General features: G+C 45.3%; 1 protein-coding gene across 2 annotated transcripts in view; it reads right to left on the bottom strand.

Annotated features, from left to right (window-relative positions):
• Window positions 1–23311, bottom strand: part of LOC135904179 (F-box only protein 3-like) — a 27874-nt gene extending 4563 nt beyond the window's left edge. The window contains exons 1-8 of one of the 2 annotated variants that reach the window (XM_065434798.2): window positions 23141–23311; window positions 16013–16102; window positions 10400–10560; window positions 9783–9897; window positions 7752–7833; window positions 6141–6312; window positions 1402–1486; window positions 451–573 (exon numbers count right to left, since the gene is read on the bottom strand). In XM_065434798.2, the coding sequence (XP_065290870.1) occupies window positions 451–573; window positions 1402–1486; window positions 6141–6312; window positions 7752–7833; window positions 9783–9897; window positions 10400–10560; window positions 16013–16102; window positions 23141–23250 (938 nt within the window). In that variant the 5' untranslated portion in view covers window positions 23251–23311. The remainder of the gene's footprint in view (window positions 1–450; window positions 574–1401; window positions 1487–6140; window positions 6313–7751; window positions 7834–9782; window positions 9898–10399; window positions 10561–16012; window positions 16103–23140) is intronic. The other variant, XM_065434800.2, reaches the window with a different exon arrangement.
• Between the last annotated feature and the right edge of the window lie 165 nt (window positions 23312–23476).

Here is a 23476-nt window from a genome sequence, read left to right as displayed (position 1 = left end):
TCTAAAATTCAAAGGGCACGAGAGCGTCAACGGAGGGGTCACGCAGGGATCGAGCCACGATTTGCAGGCGCCTCCAGAAGCCAAGCATGCGCCAGCAAGTGCTACGTTGAACCTAATGTGTGCAGCGAGGATGGGCTGCGCTGCGTTTGCGCATAAAATTTCGCAGTGCAGGTTTTCTAGCTAATCCATAACATCACGGTGTGTTCTACACACTGTACTTGCTTGCTTGCTATGCCAAATACCATTGAGGAGCCCCTTAAGGGCATTTATTCCAAAAGATACCACACAGGCATGCACGGGCGTGCACAGTCAACAGCCACATTGGACACATTGATGAGCTGGGACCTTCACCTCAGCCGTGATTTCTAAAGAGAACATGTATAATTTCTAGACAGAACTAAGCCAAAAGCCTCACTGGACTTTAATATTAGTCGGCTGGGCTGCACTCACGTGATCCGGTAGGTGTGGAAGAAGTGCGGGGGATTCACGCTGCTCAGCTCTGGCATGAAGCACGTTGCCACGGAGACGGTGATGTTGTCCGTCGTCAGCTCGCAGCCTGGCACATGGTAGAACCTGTTGGCAAAGGATAGGCAATATGCCTCAAAGCTGCCATGCAGAAAACGATGCCCAATGTGATGAAATGTGTGTGTCACACAAAGGGAGAGACAAAGAAAAAAAGGCCTCCGCAGTGCTTACAGATCGCTCTTTGATTACAAAAACGCATGCAGTTACCGATAATCTGAAGGCTAGCAAGCGAACTGTTCGCTTTCCAAACCATTATAAGATATTGCACCCCAGAAAAGTTTAAAGCCATCACACAGTGGACTACACGTAATGCTTCATTAAAAAAAAAGTTCAGTAGGAGGTGTTAGTTGCAAAACATACTAAATAAACCAAGGTATCTTATCAAGACAAAGAAGTGCTTTTTCAGAACAAGGTTTATTTTTAAAGTATTGGCCTCAACTCGCAAGCTGTTCCTTTTGGCCAGGAAGGGGTCAATCACATGACCTGTGTCAACCTGCTAGAGCGAAAGCCCCTTAGGAGACTGATATGTTATTGAAGAAAACAATGACTGGCTGCCAACACGACGCACTTATTTGGCATTGACATGTTTGTTAACAAACTAGTTCGGTTTCTCTGCAACCCTAATTAGATGAGTTATTGGCTATACCTATGGGAGAGTATAAAAGAAGGCACTGAGACATTGCCCTGCCTACTTGCTGGGGAATTAGAAAAGCAGACAAGAACTAGAAACATTAACGTTTTTGAAATCCTCTACACCAGCAATCACAGATTTCCTTCACCTCATTTTGCATTTAACTGCTCAAACTTAACTACGCCACACCATAAACATCTCGCACGAAGATGCAGCGAGTGAGTCAGTGAGGAAAGAAACGGTACCTGTAGGGTTGGTTGTCGACTACCACAAACTCGTTGTTTTCCAGCATGTCAGCATAACCGGTGAACCATTCTTCGAAGGACCGAGCTGAAAAATGTAAATGTAGAAGGAAGGATAGATATTTATATAGTTATGGGGTTTGACGTCCCAAACAAACACATGGACTATCAGAGATGCCGTAGTTAAGAGGTTCTGCAATATAGACCACCTGGGGTTCTTTAAATGGTGCCCTCACTAGGTCTGGCCACTTTGAGTTGACAAGCGCAGAGCGCACAACGTGCCAATCGTATTTGCAAAGAATTACATCGCTAAGCGCCATGGAAAGGCCTGAAAGTTCAATCCGAACGCCGTTTCCCTCTTCACCTGCGACAAATCCACCCGGAGAGGGACGGTGACATAGTCAGGCTCCTGTGCCTACGTAATCGGATCCGCAGTATGACGTCGCTCATGGTGACATGTGACTTCAAGAATTATTCAAGACATCTGTTATCTGTGCGATCTGTTGCTTGAACTGATGAATTAGTTTACAGAAATAATAAAACACACAAATGCAATGTCTGTGTTTTTTGTTTTACTTCGCACAGAAGCAAGAGAAACAAGAGAAGCAAGAAACTGTACTTCCGCTTCGTCTGCTTGTTCCCACGGTCGTGGGGTCACGTGCGCAGGTACTGAAACTATGCCATTTTCTACCGTGTTGCAGCACGTGATCACACTCTGCGATCCGCTTGTTCTGCCTCAGTATTCGTGTAGCACTGAATTACACCGCTAGTCATGTTTCCTTGTGCACAGTGCGCAAAATCGTGCGCTGCGCAAACGAGACAACAGCTTGCGAGCGGCGCGGTCAGCGGAAATGCATAGCGCAGGGGAAAAAAGAAAAGAAGGCGGGGCCTGTGACGTATGTGTCACGCGATCCTTGAGGGCTGGTATGGGAGAACGCAGGGAAGGAATTTCGCTTGCGAAGGCTAGACGGGGCGAGTGGAGAGAGCGTCTCACTCGGCAGTAGAGCCCGCCTGCTGAAATCATGGGTTCGCAGCACTGAAATATTTCTATCTCAGTTATTAATGAGCTGACTTGAAAAATTTTTGCTGCAGAACGCTCAGTAGAGGACAAATAACAACTTCCAGCGTGTAACTGAAATTTGCTGTGGGGCCTGGTGAGGGGCCCTTTAAGAACACATCTAAAGGTACACAAGCACTTTTGCATTCCATCACCATTGAAAGGCAGCCGCTTCAAACGAAAATTAAACCCGTGACCTCTTGCACAGCAGCAGAAGGTCATGGCCATTTAGCCTCCAAGATAGATACAAATCACCCTTGTGTTTGAACAAGTGCATGAATTCCTAGGTACATTAAACGAATGATTTTTCGCACATGCCTGATAATTTGGATGCCTTCGTGGCACCGCCATGTGTTCCATAGAGCCAATGTACGACCACATCTTAAGTGTTTCACGCTGAAACCCTTCGCCGTCTGATTTTTCAGGCCTTTTGCTGTGGCTGCAGGTCTGAAACGGCATTGATTGATGCTGCAACCTCTGCCATTTTGAGACACAGCTAGAAGCTTCAATGACATGCTGGAGATGTTAGCCTGGCTGTTTGGCTGACATGATACTCCAGGTGATGGGTGATGATTATGGTATATGTATACAGTGATATACACACACGCATACATATACACCATAGAGTTGTGGGCAAAACAGTGCATTTATCCAAGACAGTGTCTCCGGCTCCTGCACGCTAATCCGCTGGCAACCGCAGTATTCGTTTTATGCTGTTAGGCCTAGCTGCTTTGCTATACGCCTTTGTTAGGCCTAGCTGATTTGTGATCAAGTTACCTGCTGTTTGGTGTGGTGTTTTCCATGTAATGTTTTCCATGTGAAGGATTTGCTGCTGTCAGCAATGGCGCTGACTCCGCTTTCATCATCCTTGCTGATGGCATCAAAGCACAGTGTTGTGAACGTAGCAGGTGCTGCATCTGCAGAGCCGCCAGGTGGCGTGCCGTTGACCTGCCTACCCGCCTCGTTAGCTGGTATGGTGGTGCCACCGCTCAGCTACACCCAGTGCCGAAAATATGCCTAGCGGAGCATAGTGCAGATGTTACTTCGCCAAAGCGCCCAAGGCGCCAACGAGATCTCAGTTAAGCCAGGGCCACGCACACGGGCGCTTTTGCAGCGTATAACTAGCGCCACCGATTAACAATGCGCAACAACCACTCCCCTCCTTTGCAATGCCCTCGCTGCCTTCTCAAACTCCCTCTCTCTATGCTTCTGAATTTTTTCCATACCACTGCAGTGCACCATTGACGGGACACTTCACCTTCGTTGCGCAGGGCATGCTGGCATTTATAGTGTTCATGCACTCTCCGTAGGGAGGATTGTGACCCTTGGATTCGTTAACCTGCTCTTGTGTTGATACCGTTGATGCAGTGACATATGCCTCAATGACGTTTGCACTTTTCCACAGCTCCCAATGAGCGCGAGAAGGGAAGACCTCGCACCAGACGGCGTCATTGTTCTGTGAGCAATGCCTTCAATGTCGCGCCCTTTTTGGTGCATGTTTCGTCCAAATTTAACGTTCTTGTGTGCAGAACAGCGCCCAACTGCCCAATTTTTGCAGTTCCTAGACTAGAGAGTCCAAAAATTCGGCCGTTGACTGTAGTCACAAGGGCTTGAAAAAAGAGACAGCTCTATGCAAAGCAGGGCTGCAGACAGACAGCCATGTGCAAGAAACTCTTTCCCTTATGGGGAAACATCTGGCGAACCTATGCTATAATGATGACAGGTGGCACCACTGTACTTTCCACTGATGCAGTTACATTTTCCGTTCGTTACTGCCACAGACATACATAAATGGATGTGACAAAGGACAGAATTACAGCACCTAAGTAAGGCACAAAACCAGATCCACAATAATATTCCACATCCGTGTGAAAGTCAACAGAAAATGAGCTGTCAGATTTTCCGGAATCGTCCTTTATACCTGGCTCGGAAACAGTGTATTTTGCTGTAGACTCGCGACTAGCCTGCGATTGATATGAGTGATCCTGGTAACACCACTGCGCCTCTGCGCAGCAACTTGAGCCTTGTTGGCCTGTTTGCCTGTCAGCAATGCAGGTTTCTAGGGCACAAAAGTAACTAACAAAAATTTACAGGCTCGAGTTTGTGGGGCTTCGGGCTAACGTGCCCGGACCCGGCTAGCTAAGGTCTAAGGAGACACGTAGCTCGTCCCCACTCCGCAGCGCACGCAAAGGGGCGCCGCGGCGGGTTCGCTGACTCACCGGCAAGGCGTAGAGACGACTCCAGCCGTGGCACCAACGAATGGGGGTTTATTCCCTGCTATGTACAATATGCGAGTACAATACAGGAATACGGCACTGGGGTGGCAGTCGCAGACTACGGGTGAAAGCTCCCGGGAAGTCTGCTCCGCCACGCTGGCTCTTCCGAGCAGGTTCGCCACAAAAAAGGGGGCCGCCTTGCTCAGAGGGGCGCGGGACCAAGAGGGTCCGCACGTCCGACAGCCAAGAGCACCGAAAGTCAATCTGTCCGGGCGAAAGCGCCCGCGCACCTCCGATGCTGAAGGAGAGAGAAACCGAAGAGAGGGCGAGAGGGGCCCGCTCCTCAGGCACTGTTCTTACGCGCGGCGCACGGCGTAACGTGAGCCGCGCGCGCAAGCAGCAGGCTCCGCGTCGCGCCGGCGCCCGCGGCCGCGGGGAATGAACGCTATCCAAAATAAGGCTTGGAACTGCGTGTCCCCAGCGATCGCGCGGCCGAATGGCCCAAGTCGCGCGTGAACGGGAGACAGGGGTCCCAAAAGGGGTCCCCACAAGTTTTATGTGCCACAGCCGCGATCCGATTATGAGGCACATCGGGGACTCCAGATTAATCCCCTGGGCTTTCTCAACGTGCACCTAAATCTAAGTACACAAGCGTTCTTCCATTTCACGCCCATTGAAATGTGGCTGCTGCAGAGAAGATCGTCCTCGCGGCCTTGAGCTCAGAAGATCAATGCCATAACCACAGGGCTACTGGGGAAGGGACAAAAGTGGTTGGGGTTATGATGTGGAAAAACATATGGCTTAAAGTAGAGTATGAAAATAGTAATACTAACTTGGAGTTGGTGCATAAGATGACACCCTTCTAAGAACTTCTAAAAAAAAAATACAGTGATTTTGGATATAAAGGAATAATTTTTGAGGACTAGCGAGGGATGAAAACGACGGAAAGAGTCAGGTAATCAGTCAGTGTGAATAAGAAATTCGCAGAGACAGGCTGGGTTCGGGTGAGGAATCACAAATCCCTGCAAGAGGCCTTCATTCCGCAATGGCTGACGATTAAAAAGCTCACATGCCTCGGGGCCCCGTTGGCCGAATTCGGTTCCAGACGGTGCCCAGGGCCGTGATTTTCCAGGTGATGCATTCTCGATGCTGCTATTCCTTCTTGCGCTTTTCGTTCTCAATGGTCAGAGCGATGCTCCGCCCACATCATCAGCCGGATTCAGCCAGCCATTAAAGATCAATGATAAGAGTGGCACAAAAACAAGAGCAAAAGGAATTGCTACAAGATTGTGGCATAGTACACTGTTTTGAGCTGAGAGAACAAACATCCATTCTTATAACAATAACGATAATAATAATAATAATAATAATAATAATAATAATAATGATGATGATGATGATGATGATGATGAAGAAGAAGAAGAAGAAGAAGAAGAAGAAGAAGAAGAAGAAGAAGGCATAACACTCACCGGTGATGAAGGCGTCAAGTGGGTGCCCCCGCACGCCCTGGGTGAGGTCCTGCGATGGGTAGAAGACGCACCCTGGTGCGTGGCCGTCCATGTCGTGTAGCGCAATGAACTGGGTGAGGCCCGAGTGTAGGCAGAAGGTCAGCGGCATGCAGCCCTGTAGGCCGTCCCTGCTCTGCACTCGTGTGGAGAGAGAGGGAGGGATAAGGAGACCCCACTGTTCATTCTCAAGATAATTAAATTAAAGGAGCGCTTGGAAACATCTTCTGAATTTGTAGAAACTCTAGCGTATGCTTCTCACACTTAAAATGATCAGACACAGCAATCGTGAAAGTTCGCTAACAGTTGTACGGTATTTTAAGACGACGCTAAAGCTGGTCCCGAGACACCGGACTTGGTGCCGTCTACGATATAACGCAGTAGTATAACAACGTAGTAAATATAAAATATTTCTTGCCAATATTAGTGTGTAGCAAATATATGCTTACATGGAATATCGTATTTAACAAACATATTTTCCTGTCAGATTCCACTTCGTTTTAATGACGTTCAACTGCATCTTGATGGCATGACACAGAGCGAAATTAGTTAAAATCATGCAGCAGTGAGGCCAGTTATGATGATGTTGTTAGCAACCAAACAAGAGTGCTGTGCACATTTATCTTGGCTTCCAAAGCAACTGCAAAAACGAAGCAAGCCAGTGCATCGTGTATGATCATTTATATAGGGTGCTCTGATGCTTGCCAGAATTTTAAGTCTAGGATTTAGAAGGCTAACAATTTCAATTACTAAAAGAAAAAAAGAGAGACGCGGTGAAAATGTCACGCCAGTATTGCTTTAAAAGTGAACATGGGACACACATGCACAAAATGAAAAAGGATATGACAAAATTGTTGGTGAAGAGACATTCGTTATATATATATGCGTGCAGAAAATGCAAGAAAAAAGCACCGAAAAAAATTCATGCATGAACAGATACTAGGGCTATCACACACAAAAAGATTATGAGCAGTCTACAAACAGAAAAGTATATTTGGGAAACTGCATCTCAAGGAAATGAAGACAAAGGAAAAAGCTGATCCTGTTAACAGTTGATAAGGCAGAGCTCCATGCTCACGCCTTGCTCTGCAAGCATTCTTTCACTTGAGCACTTGTTTCTTTTTCTGCTAAGGTGTGCATATATCAAACACTTTTTTTTTCAAAGAAAAAGATCAGTTGTGAGGAAACGCTTGTACTGTCTTTTGATAGGACTTCGTGTCCTACACTTCCAACATTCTTGTCATCCTTAGGATTCAGCTATCTAGCCTGCCTTTCACTCTTACCATTATGTGCTTTTTTATTTTGCTTTTGTTTCTCAGCAAACCTCGTAAACATGAGGCACACAATCAGGGTGATAATGCGAAAAATAAACTAGGTCCGGCTTCTTTGAATAAAAGTTCAAACTTTCCGCTAGTTAATACTGCTCACATTACTTCTTTCTACACACTTGTTCGCTTTGGGCAAAGAATGTCGTCTGCTATAAGGACGTGTCCTTTCCAGTAAGGTTTCACACGCAGGCTCCCATGCTACTTTGTGCATGCCCACTTTGTGCATAGAGACCTGGAATCCCCCGACCTGAAATCCTGCGATGGCTGTCTCCAGGTCCAAAAGAGATTCCGAGCGGTAGTGCGTCGGAATGCTCATGCTGCCCATCAACCTGCAAGGGGAACCACGTTCAGTAATGCAGGAGGAGCCGTCTGCAACGTCAGCTAGGGAGCAGTAACGTCTTAAGTAATAGCGCAAAACGAACGTGGACAAGGACAAAAAGAAGTTGCTTCTTTCGTTCTTGTCCCTGTTTGTCCTACGCCGCTGCTTAAGATGAAGCTACATCAACTCGGCCAAACGTCACTTCTGTTAAAGGGAGGGGCAAGCTAAAGGAGTTGCAGCTTTGCCGATAATATGAAGCAGGGGCTGCTGCAATAGTAAAAAAAGTGTTTCAGGGCTCCCTTAAGGGGCAACTATCTTGCTCAGATTGTAGTAAGCCATAATAAGTGTGGCTGTTCTCCACACTCTTCAAAAACTCGGCAAAGAAAAAGATTGGTGGAAAGGGCATGGAATCAATTTGGGACTTTAAGGAATGATTTCCCACAGTGCCCTATTCAATGCTTACTAAGGGATTGAGTTCCAGAATCCAAGTCCCCAATCCACTTCCAAAAGGGTGATGCACACTTAGATACAGTCTGGGTTCAATGAACACAGTACTCAAGCAATGGTGCCCAGCTGATCGAACCAGTGCTTCCAGCTTTGATACCAAAGTTTACTGCATCGCCTACACCTTTTAAATGGGCGCTAAAGAGAAACAATGCTAACTTTAGGGTGATACTGTACTTACTTGATTCTAATACACCCTGTCATTCAAGAAGAATTAATTAAAAAGATGGCACGAGAGTTTGAAAAGAGTATGAAACCAAAACTGCAATAGTGATAAGTATAGTTGCCAGCTTCTAATAAGTACTGTCATGCAAAAGGATAGACAGCTGGGCGAGTTGGTACGGTAACATGATATTGGCTTCTAGCGCGAAGTGAAACACGGACACAGAAAGGAGCAGACTAAACAACTAAACACTAACTAAACTCACTAAACAACCCTAACGCATCACATTTAGCCGCACATTGTTTCGATTGTGGATGCAAGCCTTTCTTTAAAGACACAAAAATTCTTTCTAGACACAGATGCCAAACCACGAGGGAAATTATCGAGGCTTTCCACATAAAAAGATTAGGAGACACTTGTGTCAGTCATGCTTCGTTGTCTCTGTTAGATTGCGAATTCCAGTACCTTCGCAATACGTGTACTAATCTGAAATAATTTTTTTTTGTTCTTTGACTTCCTTACCCACTGACATGTTTAACTGATGCTTTTACATTGTCATGTTCTGATGCTACGGTTTTTGCAATCACCTATATATATGTTCTTCGTTTCAATAAAAATTTAGTTGAGAGTTAGCGCTCGTCCTGTCTGCTCCTTTCTGTGTCCGTGTTTCACTTCGCGCTAGAAGCCAATATCAAGTACTGTCATCCAAACTTATCCACACATTGGCTGCAGCTATGGGAGCTGTAACATTGTGCCCACTTTGCAAGTTCATTAAATATTATGCGAGGCATTTAAGAAATGTGTAGTATCTCAAATGGCATCGCCAACACCGATGATGAGATTGCATGGATGTTGATAGAGTGAGGAGGAGGCCATCCAACAGTGACAGTGGGTGATGTCCGTGCCACTGTTGTGTGGACACAATAAATTTTTTTTTCTAAACGAGAACAAATAGCTATCAATTTCTTACAATGAAAAAATCTGGTAAGTGAACAGTCAAAGCTGTTGCATTTTTCATTTCTGGTCACGAAAGTCAGGTGCATGTTACATCCAAAGGGACGTTAGAGTTGAGTAAACATGGTGTGCATTTGTCCATTGCCACGTGCAAGCTGCCTGCTTCTTCAGATTGTGGGTAAGTCCTCTCAAACGTTTTCAAAAGCTACAGAAGGGTTCATCTCAAGGTGTCGTGGGAGTCTCTAAACTGGGGGCTCACAACCGTGCCTTGCAGTAATCAAGTAACGAAGAAGTCACCAGAGTCTCAAGGATTTTAGTGAAAGGACCGGGTGGCTCACCCTGGTGAAGCTAGCCGCTGCCCATTGTGGATCCGGTAGCAGCACCGCAGGTCGTCTGGAAAGCGCACGCCCAGCTTGCGCTCCGCTGCGTCGAGCTGCTCCTCTGTTGTCCCGGCTGGGCACGAATGGCAAGATACTCATTTTCTCAGGGCTGCTTGACACAAGTGATGCAGCACCACAAAGAGCTCTTCAAAACACATTACGTTGGAAAAAAAAAAAAGCTCCCCATGGGCTGCAGGTTTCAAAAACCTGAGCGCAGTGATTGGTGAACAGTGCGGGCGTTTGCTGGCTGCCATGTTAGGAAAGAAACTAAATTGCGGGCCTAACGTCCCGTGACTGCACAGAGGTAATGAGGGATGCCCTAGTAAAGGGCCTCGGAATGAATTCCAAGCTGACCATTTCAGGCTTTGCAACGTGCAGCTAAGTCCAAGTATTCGAGTGTATTTGCATTTCGCCCCCTTCGAAATGTGACCGTCCTGGCCAGGAGCCAAACCCGTGACCTCGTACTAAGTAGCCAGACATCACAGCCACTAGGCTACCTTGGTGGTCGCAGTAGTCTAAAATAAAAAACGTGGCTCTATGGAAATTTTGAGCAAATAAAACAGTCAGGTGCACACCGTTACCCTTGATGGATTGTGCGATGACCGGACAGTGCTGCTGCATGAAGGTCTTGATCTTCTGCCAGGCGGCCTTCATGGCTGCATAACAGTGCACGTACCGCCGTAGGTCGCGGTACAGCTCCTGGAAGTGTGATCGCCACGTGGCGCCCTCTGGTAACCTGCGGCGGCAGCAATGAGGTGCAAGCATTAGAGGCACGACGGCTGGCTATGGCAAGCAAACATCATGTCTGGATCTGCTTCGCAACCTACTTTGCCGAGCAAGGAAGTACTGTGTGACACACAATGACAGAGAAAAAAAAAAGAACTTTTATTGCTGTAAGCTTATAATGAACTAACGGATGTAATGAAGGAATTCCCTTCGTTTTTTCCATTAATTTTATATCTCATTTTAACGTCATGAATATTGACCATAAGTTAACAAATGACCCCTTTCCCAGTTCTGAACGATGATTTATTGATGCTTATTACATGCCAATTCGGCTAGACCGGCTTGTGATGCCACTTGGAACTTGCCCAATATGGCAATTAAAAACTCCCATGCTCTACCACTGCACTCTACAACCGGTGATGACTTTGATGTGCTCTGCACAGGATATGCTCTGTGTGCCTTGGCTGAGTTACTATCAAGCTGGATTCTGGATTGAAACACAAAATGCCTAAAGGCATTGTGGTTTGCAGCACATACTGGACCTTCAAAACCAACCGCCCTATTCGCACCAGAAGATTTACGGTCGGCAACCGAAAAACCTACGCCACAAGACAGCCCTTGTCATGCTGATCGGTCCAAGGCAGATTCTTATCGCCAGATAAAAGGATCGCTAGTCGCAAGCCAATCAGACGTGGGATTACGAGTGAACAGAGCGGATAGGGGCAGAAGCTGCTTGCGATTGTAAATATTCGGTTAGCCATTTTGCAAATGGCACAGGCATGGCCAGTCGCGTCATTGTTTGCAAGCATATTTGCTAGCGCTTCGTGAATTTGTGCCGTGGTTCGTGTGAAGAGAAGCCTGCAGGACAAGTGTACTGTGTGGCACATGGATGTTATGTGCATTAAAATAGCTGTGGAGTAATCCTGTGTATGTGTATCCCATGTTTGTTGTGAGCCGCATTGAGCTTTCACCATGGGCATGCAGCATTTATTCTGAAATTAAAGTGATCATTCCAGCCCGTTGCAGAATTCACTGGTCTATAAATAAGAAAGTGATTTATTCAGCACTGTGTATATGTAGGTACGGTGCAATGCAACTGGTGAGAGTGAACGACATCTTGCGCACGTAGCGTGCAGTCGAGACAACACACGTTAGTTGAGACTGGCAGTACAGTCATACGTGCGCTGTAAAGCTGTGAGCACAATCAACATGGTGTTCGCTATCGTGCCATCGTCATGGCTATAAAGTGCGAATGTATGCGATGCTAAAGCAGCACAAAACCAAACGAGACGTTGGTGCAATCTGTGTTTTTTATAGAAGCTCTTCACCATATTTACCCACCTAATATAATGTCTACGTTTGTTATGTGCGCAGTGTTTTTTTTTTATTGGACAGACAGGTACAAAATACCACTGCATCAACCATGAATTCAGAACAAACTTACGAGATTTAACCTGGCAAGTCAAAGCGCATCTTGTGAGAGTTTGTGGGCAGCAACACGCATTTTGTTGTGTGTTACAAGATATGTGGTGTCAACGTGGCCGTTTTGTCTCAGACTATCGCGTGGCTCCTCGTGCGGCAGAAAGTGTCGCAGTGTGAATGCACCGAAATAGGGACCAGGACAAACTGCTGGACACATCCAGTTAGAGGGCATTCACACAATGATGAGGAACAGGAATTTCTGCAGCGGACATGCGTCACGTGACGCGTGCATCATCACAGCTTGCTGCCCTTGCCAAGTCCGGCTTTCTTCATTTGCAGGTTAGACGGAAAATGCAGGCCGGTATTTCCATCCAAATTTGGCGTTCATCTGTCGTCTGTCTAGCTTAATCAACGTCAAGTAAGTCAAGATGGCCTGAACTTGCTTTGCTTGCTCGGCGAGCTATCTGGTACAGAAGTACACTTGTGATCACAAAGGCGAGTTTCAACTTTGTTGCTTTGTTGGCAATAAACACAACTGTGATAGTCGGATTGCGTGGCCTATATGAACTAGCACCATGAGCGAGGCGCAGAACATAACGTTCACGCCTCTGGTGTTTCGGCAATGCAGGTGAGCATTGGAGTCGAGAGTACGCATGCAGATTCTGCGAACATGATCCTGCTGTGTGAATGCGATGTTGCCCAGCGGCACACCTGTGTAGAGTGATTGTGTGACTTCTGGGACTGCAGAGCTAGCCAGACTTTGCCCCCACTTGAAATCCAGCCTAAAGGGATTAAAAGTACCATGTTCTGTTCTTATATTCTTGGTGATTGCTCAGGGTGGCACTTTGGAGTGCTGGCTGAGAGGATGGTAATGAAGTAATTTCAGCTATCCCTATAACGAGATTCAAAATGAATCTTTGTCCCAAGCCACACTGTTACATTTTGAATCATGCAGAGCCAACTCACCTAATCAATGATGTTGCCAAGTTATAAAACGAGGCCTTAGTGTAATTGCATGTTGTACGCGGTCTGCTTTTATACACTTTGGTGATATAACGTAATAGAGAAAGCATGCAAATATAAGTGTGTTGCCAAATGTAGACTGCGTCATAATACATCGATATTAGTCTGATAGTAATGTAAATGTGGAATGAGATGCATGAGCATGTGGTATGCTAGATTCGATGGTTCACAGTAAAAACACACTGCAAAACAAATGAAGTGAGAAAGTGACGACAAAGATGAAGCGGTATGAGCCTTCGAATAGAAGATGAAGAATGGGAACCGGGGGACAAGAGAAGAGAAGAAGGAAGCGAGAATAAAAGTGTAGACGAGATGGACGCCAGTTCCACAGCCATGCTTTACATCTAGTGTGTCCTTTAACTAGGAACGCTACATTATTTTGGCGCAGTCGACAACTGACTCCAACATGTGGGTGACATTTTTCCTCGAGGAGACCTCCGCAGAGAAGATAATCTTTTCAAGGTACCAAGCTCAAGACAAACCAGCGGTATAACTACCTCGCGAACTCAACTCAGCAGAACTCGTGAACCTGGTTTTAGAGAAGGCTTCCATGGACATTGCTGAACTACATCGGAAGGGTGCGGTGAAAGTGAACTTGTGTCTGGCGATCTTCAACGAATTAGTTCTTCAACCGATGCGTCGAAAGGACTCTGGGTCACGGTCTTCGACAGAAGAGGTGAGCCTCGTTTTGAAAGCTCTTCGGCTACAACAAAAACAGATTGCGCAAAAAAACCAACTGGTGACATCGCTTATAAGCTCTCTAAACGCTGAGAAGCCGGCGACTAATTTTGTAGAACCCGATGCGCTCGACGGCATGTCTTCAAACCCAAAAAGTTGGCTTGAATTCTATGAATATGCCGCTGGGAAGAACAAATGGCACTCTAATGAGGACAAGATTACTAACATGCGTAGTTATTTAAGAGGTGTTGCACGGAAGTGGTACGATCTGCACATTATTGAAGATGCTGGCAACTCTGGGTACTTCCGTACGTACCTAGAAGGTGCGAAGTTTACTTTGTTCACGGATCACCAGGCACTCACTCATCTCTTGAATATGACCCAACCTAAGGGACGTATTGCCAGATGGGTGAACTACTTGCAGCAGTTTGATTTCACTATCTCCCACAGACCAGGACCCCTTTTGACTGATGCAGATGAATTGTCTAGACTGATTATACAGGCCAACAAAGAACAATCGCAAGAAATCAATGAAGTAAAATTGTGGGAAGGCACTGAACAATTGATTTTTATGGAAGGTCGCTATCAAGTCCCACCAACACTAGTTTCCAGGGTGCTTTATTTGTACCACGATAGCCCAGAATGTGGAGGACACGACGGATTTTGGCGCACCTACAACAAGCTAGTCAAGAGATTTACGTGGCGTCACATGAAAGAAGGCGTCAATCAATACGTTCGTTCATGCCACATTTGTCAAGTCAACAAAGTGAAATATAAGCAGCCTACGGACGCCATGATAATACCTTGCCACTTGAACGTGCCTTTTAAAGTTACACACCTGGATTTGGCCGAGCTAAGTAAGAAATGGGGAGTCCAAAAAACGCAAGCTTTTCTTCTGGTCATAGATGAGTGCACTAGGATGGTCGCGGCACGGGCAGGAAAAGAAGATGCGAATAGTGTCACCGCCCTCCTCCAATGGGATATGGTTAGGACAACCAGGACGATCGTATGTGACAACGGTCCAGCGTTCAAGAGTGAAAAACTAGCAAGATGGGCGCGAGACCACAATATATCAATCAAATTCTGTGCGCCATACCATCCCGTGGCGAATGGGCTTGCAGAGCGTGCTATACGAGATGTGAAACAATACATGAGGATGTACGATAGTTTCCCTGGTGGATGGAAATGCTCTTTAGAAGCAGCTGTAAGACATCACAGTCGCACCTACACCAGTGGCTTGGGATGCAGCCCACTTCTTCAGGAGAGACCCCTATTCTTCAGGCGGACCGTGGGGCTGTTAGAAAATCTCAAGATCGTCGAGGAGAGGAAACAAAAATCGCAAGAGGAGAGGTACTGTAAACGAATAAAAAAAAATTTTGACAAGAGACATTGCTCAGATATCCCAGACATTCAAGTCACCGACCTCATTCTAATTGGAAAGGAGTAAGAGAATCCAGTGCAAAATTTTATGGTCCTTACTCTGTGACAAAGACAGCCACTCAGAAAGGAATATTGAAGACTGTGTGGTACGTTGGTGAACGGGGCTCAGTTGAATGCTTCGATTGGAAACGTTTTCAAGTATTACCCCAGGAGGGGTTAGCAAAACAAACCTGGAAGGGTGAAGCGGTATGAGACTTCGAATAGAAGATGAAGAAGCGCGCGAACCAGGGGACAGGAGAAGAGAAGAAGGAAGTGAGAATAAAAATGTAGAAGAGATGGGCGCCAGTTCGACAGCAATGCTTCACGTCTACTGTGTCCTTTAACTAGGAACGCTACAGAAGACAGGGCCAATATTCTGTTTGAATTTTCGCTGGTGACCACAACCATCAAATCATCACTGTTTCCACTACTTAATTTCACTGTGAGGCTCACTGTATCAAATCAAATCATCTGTACTATGCCAAGGGCGCTGTAACTGCAGACATGGGGGCCTGTCTAATCAGATTGCATGCCTGCTGCAAACGCTGCAGTAGTAGATTCTCGAAATGACACGAGGACAATTCACGGCTCTGGAACTTACAATGACGCATATATAGATAGCTGAGTGAGCTCCAAATACTGCCATTATTGCTGCCAAATTGTAGTAGCTTGTTTTGTGCCGTACAAGATCACCCAATAAACAATTTATTTTTCGTAAAGATGGTTAACAGGCTGAGCTGGTCTTCCATTCTTGCGGCAAGCAGTGTGAACATTTCTTTGCAATGTTTGACTCAGGAAATTTCTTTCTCCGATGTTCATGTCTGCTTGCCTGCGTGCCAACCAGTACCTGTCACTATCACATGACATTATCACTGCTTCAACTTTCAGTTGTACAAGTTTAATAACCAAAGCGACCTTACTCTGTCTCCAGCCAGTACTTCCAGCACAGGCCGCGCCAGTGGGGGTCGTGGGCACAGACATCCCGAAGCCGACGGCTCAGGCGGCTACACCTGCAGATTCAGTCGTAGAAAATGTTTAAAATTAAGAACAAAGGGAAGGAAGTTAAAACACAAGTCCAATTCAGATGTGAGAATCTGCCAAAGGAATTTAATAAATCTGTTCATTTACCTAACCAACTAAAATGATTGCATGACGGGACACTTTGTGGCAGTTGAATGCATGCACACAGTGGAACCTCGCTGATACATTCCTGGTTAGTACGATTTCCCAGCTAATATGTTAAAAATAAAAACAGCAAAAATGTCCCACTGAGTTTCAGTGTCTTCTTGCACAATACCATCTTTCACACGTAAGTACATTTAAGACATTTTGGCAAATTTTTTATTAGGCAGCACATTTCCCAGCCATGAGAAAATGTACAGACACACGAGCACGCCGAACTTCACCAAAATATGCCTTTCAATTGTGTGCTTTTGCCGCATTATTATTATTTTTTCAATTAATAAATGGCATTGGTCAAAAAAGATGATCCACCATGGTTCTGAGGGGCGCTGGCTAACACTCCCCGAGTTACATGTTGTACACATTCGTAAGAACCCAAGAATTTGGGAACAGCCATCACCGTGGTACAATTGGTAATGCAACACACGTGTAACGTCGAGGTTCCGGGTTACGCTCCCACCAGTGACAAGGTCTTTGTTTTGTCCACTTTTATTTCCCTTTACCTTATGATTGCTACACATTAGTTAAAAGCTACAGATGAATTCCCCTATCCTCTCCTTGGCGTTGTTATCTGTTTGGCTTCATACGCTTGTGACTAATGAAATTCGGGCCCCTTGGGTCTCCTTCTCATTCATTTCGCAGTCAAAGCACACGAAATACTGCTACTTATTTTGCGCAAACCCTATTAACATAGCACGTGTGTTTGTCTTCCCTTCTGTTGTGCCGTCCCGTTGCACGCTGTATCAAGATGGTCCTCATGCCAAAATACCAACTAGCCCAACGTTCAACTCTTTTAAACTATTAGCACGATACTGTAAAACTAATAATCTCATCACATCGCTTGCCTGGAAGGCCAGATGAACGACAAGAAGGTTCCATTTCCATGCACCAAAATGGCACTGTTATTTTCTCTGAATTTCTGCGAGAGTCACACCTTTCCATGATGTATAATTTATAACACTTAGCCTATTTGTATCTGTGATTTGGCATTCATTAAATCAAGTTGTTGAAAGTTGGCGCTAAGGAGTCTGCATTCCTTTTCTGCCCGTACAGGGATGTTATTTTTGCACTAAACACTGGTTTTCTCTCTTTGCAGTTCCACTGACAAAAGTTGATGTAACGTAATGTCAAAACTTGACTTGATGCGTAGCTCAAGCGCCTTGATCGACTGTGGCCGACAGCGCATTACATAGCAGCCAGTGTGTCGAGAACCCAGAATCTCCTTTCGCAGAAAGATAACGCCGCACTTCTCAAGATATGGTTTGAACTGGATCCATGTAAAAGTGAAAGGTGTCAGGAGTTATCAGTGGCAGCTTGCACGACTGAACTGCTTCCACTGCGATAGCACCCTTTCGTTGTGCGTCGCTCACAAACTAAGAGACAACACAGGCTTCCGCATTGCTGTTATCAGCAGCGAGATATTGCAGTCGATATAGGCCTCTGAAAGGAAGGAATCGTGTTAACAGAGCCGTCTTTTTTAAAAAAATCTGTTGTCAAAGTGCTAATGTACTTAGACGAGCATAGGTCGACACTCAGAAATTAGAGGGCTGAGAAATAGTGATCAAAATGCTTCCTTGAATATAATTCAACAGGGAAACTAATATTGACGTTAAAGTGAATATGTCATTCATACTTTTTGCACTAATCTCAAGTAGTTCACATAGCTACACCGCACTTCAGTTCCTAAGCCACGCACTTGCTCCTCGCTCTCTCTGAATTAATATCGTTCAATTACTGTTTGCTTCCCTTGGTTTGAAATCAATATTATTGATCAGCGTGTTTTGCATTCGTGCACTTCCAGAAAATTTCTGACGTTGGTCAAGCAAGTTGGCGATTCGCGAGTCGCAACCTGTGTCGTCACTGGCTGGTGATAGGTGCAGTGTGGGAAAGCACACTTACAAATCAGGAAGGGAGTTAATACACACATTTGTGCAATGATTTCACAGAAAAATAAAACAGAGCACCCCGAGGAAATTAGAGAAGGAACGTGAAAAGCTAAGACTAAGGCAAAATGGGTTACCTTAGTTTCTCTGTTAGATAACTTTCTTTTTCTTCGAAGACATTAAAGAGATACTGCTTATGGCTTGTAGAGAGTGGGATTCTGCATCTCCAAGAGGCAGACACCACACGCACAACAACAAATCAAAATGTGAAATTGAAAGAAGGGGTACCACTAATCAACCTTTAAGAAATTACATCATTGAAAGTGTTGCTGTTGCGATAATAAGGTCAGTTGATGGTCAAGGCATATCCTTTTGGCTGGCAGCTGGGCATTAGCATCGGTTTCAATTACACTGATCCCTAAATTGCGCAATATTATACATGAGCAATCCATGAAGTTTCGTTCCGCGGAGCATAATAAACATTTCCAGAGAAAACCACAAGCGGAAAGCCAACACACATCGCAGCAAATTTGGAGGCAGATATTCAGAGGCAGTCGCAAGTGTCAACATTCCTACTAAGCAGATTCTAGTAATTCCTAGCAAGGCGCACGTTGCAGAATAACTGTCCTGACCCACCGTCACCTACGCCGCAGTGAAGTTGTCAAAGTAGCATGCATACGACAGTAAGAATTGTGTTAGGCATAGCTTCTGCCTGGTGTAGCCCAGGGTCAAGTAAATACCAATTATAGCCCAGTGTTTCTGGTGTGTGCCCATAATCCTCTGTATCTCAGTCACTGATGTGCTAGTAACATCTTTGAAGAAGAAGAAGAAAAAAGAAGAAAAAAAAAGCACAGGTGGCATGCTGTTCATTTGCACTGTGCATAACACATAGTAGCATAACTGTTTACATCGCAATCAAGCATTTTTAATATCCAGTAAGACAAGTAAACATTCAAGCTTTGAACACACAGCAGTTAACATCGAAAAATGGAGTGCTTGTCTGTGTGTTTCATGTACAGGTACTTCACGCTGCTAAGCCATAAATGATTCCTCTGTGGCACTACTAGCGCATTTGGAGCTGCGAAAGAGCACAGACAGCATGTAAAAATGGCCAGCAATAGGAAATTGAACAGACAGAAAAGAAAGAGGGGGAAAAAGAAAGTTGCACTGGTTTAAAATATCAAGGTTGCACGAATGTAAATGTTCACGGCACGGATATAAACGCTGGGTAAACAGCTGCTGCTTCCTTTCCAAGTCAGAAAATGTGTACTAAATGTATAAAAAAAATAAAAAGAATCAGCACTCAAGCATAAATCTACAGAAACTGCATAACTTGCATAGCGAATAGCGATCTACACAGACAAGAGCTTGTCCAAATTTGATCTCTCCCTTCTTCGATAAACTTTATGATGTGCTTAACCTTTCTTAATGTCTGTCCTAACGAACGAAATGACTTATGCATTTATATATATATTTTTTCACATGCAAGCACTGTACACATCTTTGCCATCTGCATCACACAACTGTATTTGCATCTAGCATATGTTAAGGTCATTTCTTCACATTTTAGCATCTTCCGTCACATTTACTTTGAGTCTTTCCTTTAACCTTTCTATTTCAATGCTGACACATTTCATTAGACTGTTGTTGCATGGTCCGTGTCTTCTCCCTAGCCATAGCCAGCTGCATATACAGCGGCTGGGTATTAGGTGGAATTCTGTGCTTATGACTTAAGACTTATGGCATCATTTTGGTTCTTATGGTTCTTATGGTTCTTATGGTCATCATGGTTCTTATGGCACCATTTTATCAGGCTTTACCATTGTAAATTCCCAAAACGTCATATTTTTCTAAATGCACAAAATGAATAGGCCTCCAAGCACACACAAAATAATATAAAATCAATGCATTTATAATGCCGCCATTAGTTCACCATGACCCCTTCACAAAGTGACAAAGTCACTATAAGAATTAAAAATTGGGCGACGCTTAAGCTTTGCCTTTAAGAGTGGAACACAATAGCGTTAGAAGATTCCCAACTGCTTCTCATGCTTACTGGCAGCTGCAGCCTATGTAACCGTAATGTCTACGGGGAACGTTGGCAGCGAATGCTATGCGTGATAGCAAGCTTTCTGGCATAAAAAATGGCCTCTTGCATGAGCCGATCCCGGGTGCCCCCCAGAATTACATCATTTTCAGGTTTCTGTTATTTTTTCGCACTTCTAATATTTAAGTCTGAGAAGATTTAACATACAAGCCGTGCGCTGTTGGTGTTTTGTTTCATGACATTTGTTTGGGGGCCCTCATTCTCAATATTCCGAGGAATGACTTTATGAAGGATGCAAGACAAGGTATGAGCAACTTTAGTGATAATATGGTGTGGCAGTATAGCCTGTATATACCGCAGGTCATACAGATATGATAGGCATGTACTACCTAAACATATACGGAAATTTTCGCTCACAGACAACTCCGCTGATGCCGACACTACATTTTCTGCGAACACGGCGGCCTTAATGCTATGGCATTAAAATTGTGGGGTTTGACGTCCTTAAAAAATGTCCCGAGTTATGAGGGACACCGTGGTGAAGTGCACCAGACTAATATTGACCGTTTGCGATTCTTTACCGCAAACATAAACTTCAAAGGAGTGCCAACTTCTGTCAGTTGGTGCACGTTGCAGCTAAATAGAGTAACAATGCAAGGGACAGAGCGAACAACAAGATGTGGACGAAGCACTTCATCTGTTTTCTTCTGTTCATCCTCTCCCGAGCACAGTTACTGTATTCAGCTTCGACAAGCACACAAACAATTCTGCATTCTGCCCTCATTGAAATGCGGCCCCTGTGGTCAGGGATCGAAACCGCGGCCTCCTGCTAAGCAGCAGAGCGCCATATACACTGTCACCGCAGCGGGTGCAATGTCTTTTGAAGCCAGAAGGTCAAAGTTTAGCCAAATCCAATGCACCTCACATCATTCCCACGCTGGCTGAGGTTTCGCACCTGCAGCTTCCGTGACAACTCTGAAAGCAGAGCCACTTCCAGAAAATTTTGTAGGTGACCGCCTTTTAGAGTGTGCATCACGTCAACAGGAAAATGGTCTACAGTTTTGAAGCAAACCTTTCTTTTTCTTTTTGCCTGTTCACAGGGGTCTGGCATTTCCTTGCCAGATATACTCGTGGATATACATCCAAAGCTTATATGTGCTCTGAATGCAAGTGCCAGAGAATGGGCTTCCGTAAACTCTGCAAGTTGACTGTCAAAGTAGTGCTAGTAAGTGCCACCTCGGTCCTTTAAAGCACACCCACCTCTTAATGGAACAGCGTGTTAGATTGGGTAGCTTCGTTGATTTACTCAATGTTATTATTCAGCCATGTGGCATCTGCCACTGGGTGCGTGTTCATCATTGGCCAATTCTTCTGCAATGGGCATACCCAACAACCTCCAGGTTGTTAGGTATGTGCCGATGTGACTCAAGAGTTGCAACCATTGTGATGCACAAAAATACATATTCCATGAGATTACACATTTCATAGGATGACAGTAAACACCAGTCATCCATACTCGTAAATAATCCTCCACATAGGCTCCAACATGTACGTTGGATATGGACAAATTTTCTTTTCTTAGTACAAAAAGATTTCCAAGTAGAATGAAAGAATAGACGAGGCATTTCGATTGATTTGGGAAAGGTTTGTTCGTCGTCTGATTGAGAAAGGTGGAGCTTGGTTAGGAAACAGGAGACGGAAGGCTCTTCAGAGATTCGCACAGTCTCGTGGGGGGCCCTGCACAAGTGTAGTTATGATAGCTTTGGGTTCCTCGAGCTCGGAAAGGCATCACTGTGCTTCGAGATTGCAACTATCGTCTACGTTTTGACTACGTGCATTACGTAACACCCCCATTTTTTTATCCTTCAACTTAGCGCCATATTCACGAGGCCAGTGGGCTTTTTTCTTCATCTAGACGACAAGCTGCATGGCCACCAGTTTATCGACAAAAAGTTCAACACCTACGAATCTGCATATGGCCTCATTGACAATATACCCGGTTTTTCGACAGGTTCCTCCAATTACTGACGATGAAAAAAAGACGAAACCACAATTTTGACCGTCCAAGGCTCACGGCAGCGGCGTTCATGAGAGCTTACGCTATACGGCCCGTAAGGTTACCCGTCAATGTTCATTCATTAACTTTGTAATTATTTATATCAAGGCACATTGGCAATCGCATAATTGTAGCCGGTCGGTGCTGAACGCATGATCACTTAGTAAGAAATTCAGAGGCTAGTGTCACCACCAGTGACACCAGCTTCAAGATTCTTGCTGTTTCACCGCATTGATTTTTACGAAGCTCTTAAAAAGTTATAGCAATTATCGCGGTCATAACACATGTTCGTTTAGATGTGGTACAGGCTGGTTGCCTGCAGAGAAAATTTCTGGTAGCGAGACTCTCAGAGAACGCAGACAAGTCCGAAACGCGATAGAGGTACTTTGTCGCGTGTTTACCAACACCGTAGAGGTGTTCGCACACATCGGAATTGCCGCCATAAAGACAACCCGAATTCGCAGGGAAATATGTGCATGAAGGTAGCTACAGGAACCGCAGCAACGTTGTCGTTTAGCAGCTATTACTGCCCAACGCCAAAACCAATTTAAATGAAAAAAGAGCAATGCCTTCAGACGTCTGTGAAAACATGTCGATGTGTCGACACTTTGTTGCAGCCATAAAATTACAACTACTGTGGGAACGTCACGCACGAGTACGCCAGACGTCCGCTGAGGCGTTGTTGGCCGACGATTGCTAAATGAGGTCCCGAAACGAAACCACTAATCGAGATAAATTAGAAGCGTTAGGAAGAGCGAAAAGCACGAAAGTCGGTTCGGCGGGCAGTGACGGGGACATCGCACAGTAGCAGACGCCTCGTGGACGTTTGATTTCGCTGGACGCAGCGCGGGTCGCCAGGGGATAATGCGAACATTCGTACCGGAGCAGGTCTTGGTAGTCCAGATAGGAACATATGTTTATGAGGATTTCGCACGGCATATCGTCCAGGCTGATCCGATTTGGAGTTCTCCGGAGACCCACGACCTCCATGATTACAGCAGTTCCACAGAGCTTCCACTCGCTCCAACGGGGCGACAGTGATCCCCCTTGCGGCGTGAGCGCAGGGCCACAACAACCTCATGCAACAACAAGATTAAATACTTTTGTACAGAAACAGCATGCTGCTTCGCAAACATTGCGCTTGCTTTCGGTTTTAATGGAGAACCGTTCGCTCTAAGAATTAGTCATAAAGTCAGCACCGATAACCAAGTGGTGG

Source organism: Dermacentor albipictus, chromosome 10 (assembly GCF_038994185.2).
Source record: "Dermacentor albipictus isolate Rhodes 1998 colony chromosome 10, USDA_Dalb.pri_finalv2, whole genome shotgun sequence".
Lineage (NCBI taxonomy): Eukaryota > Metazoa > Arthropoda > Arachnida > Ixodida > Ixodidae > Dermacentor > Dermacentor albipictus.
Note: the sequence above shows the minus strand (reverse complement) of the source record. Positions and strands in the feature narration are given on the sequence as shown.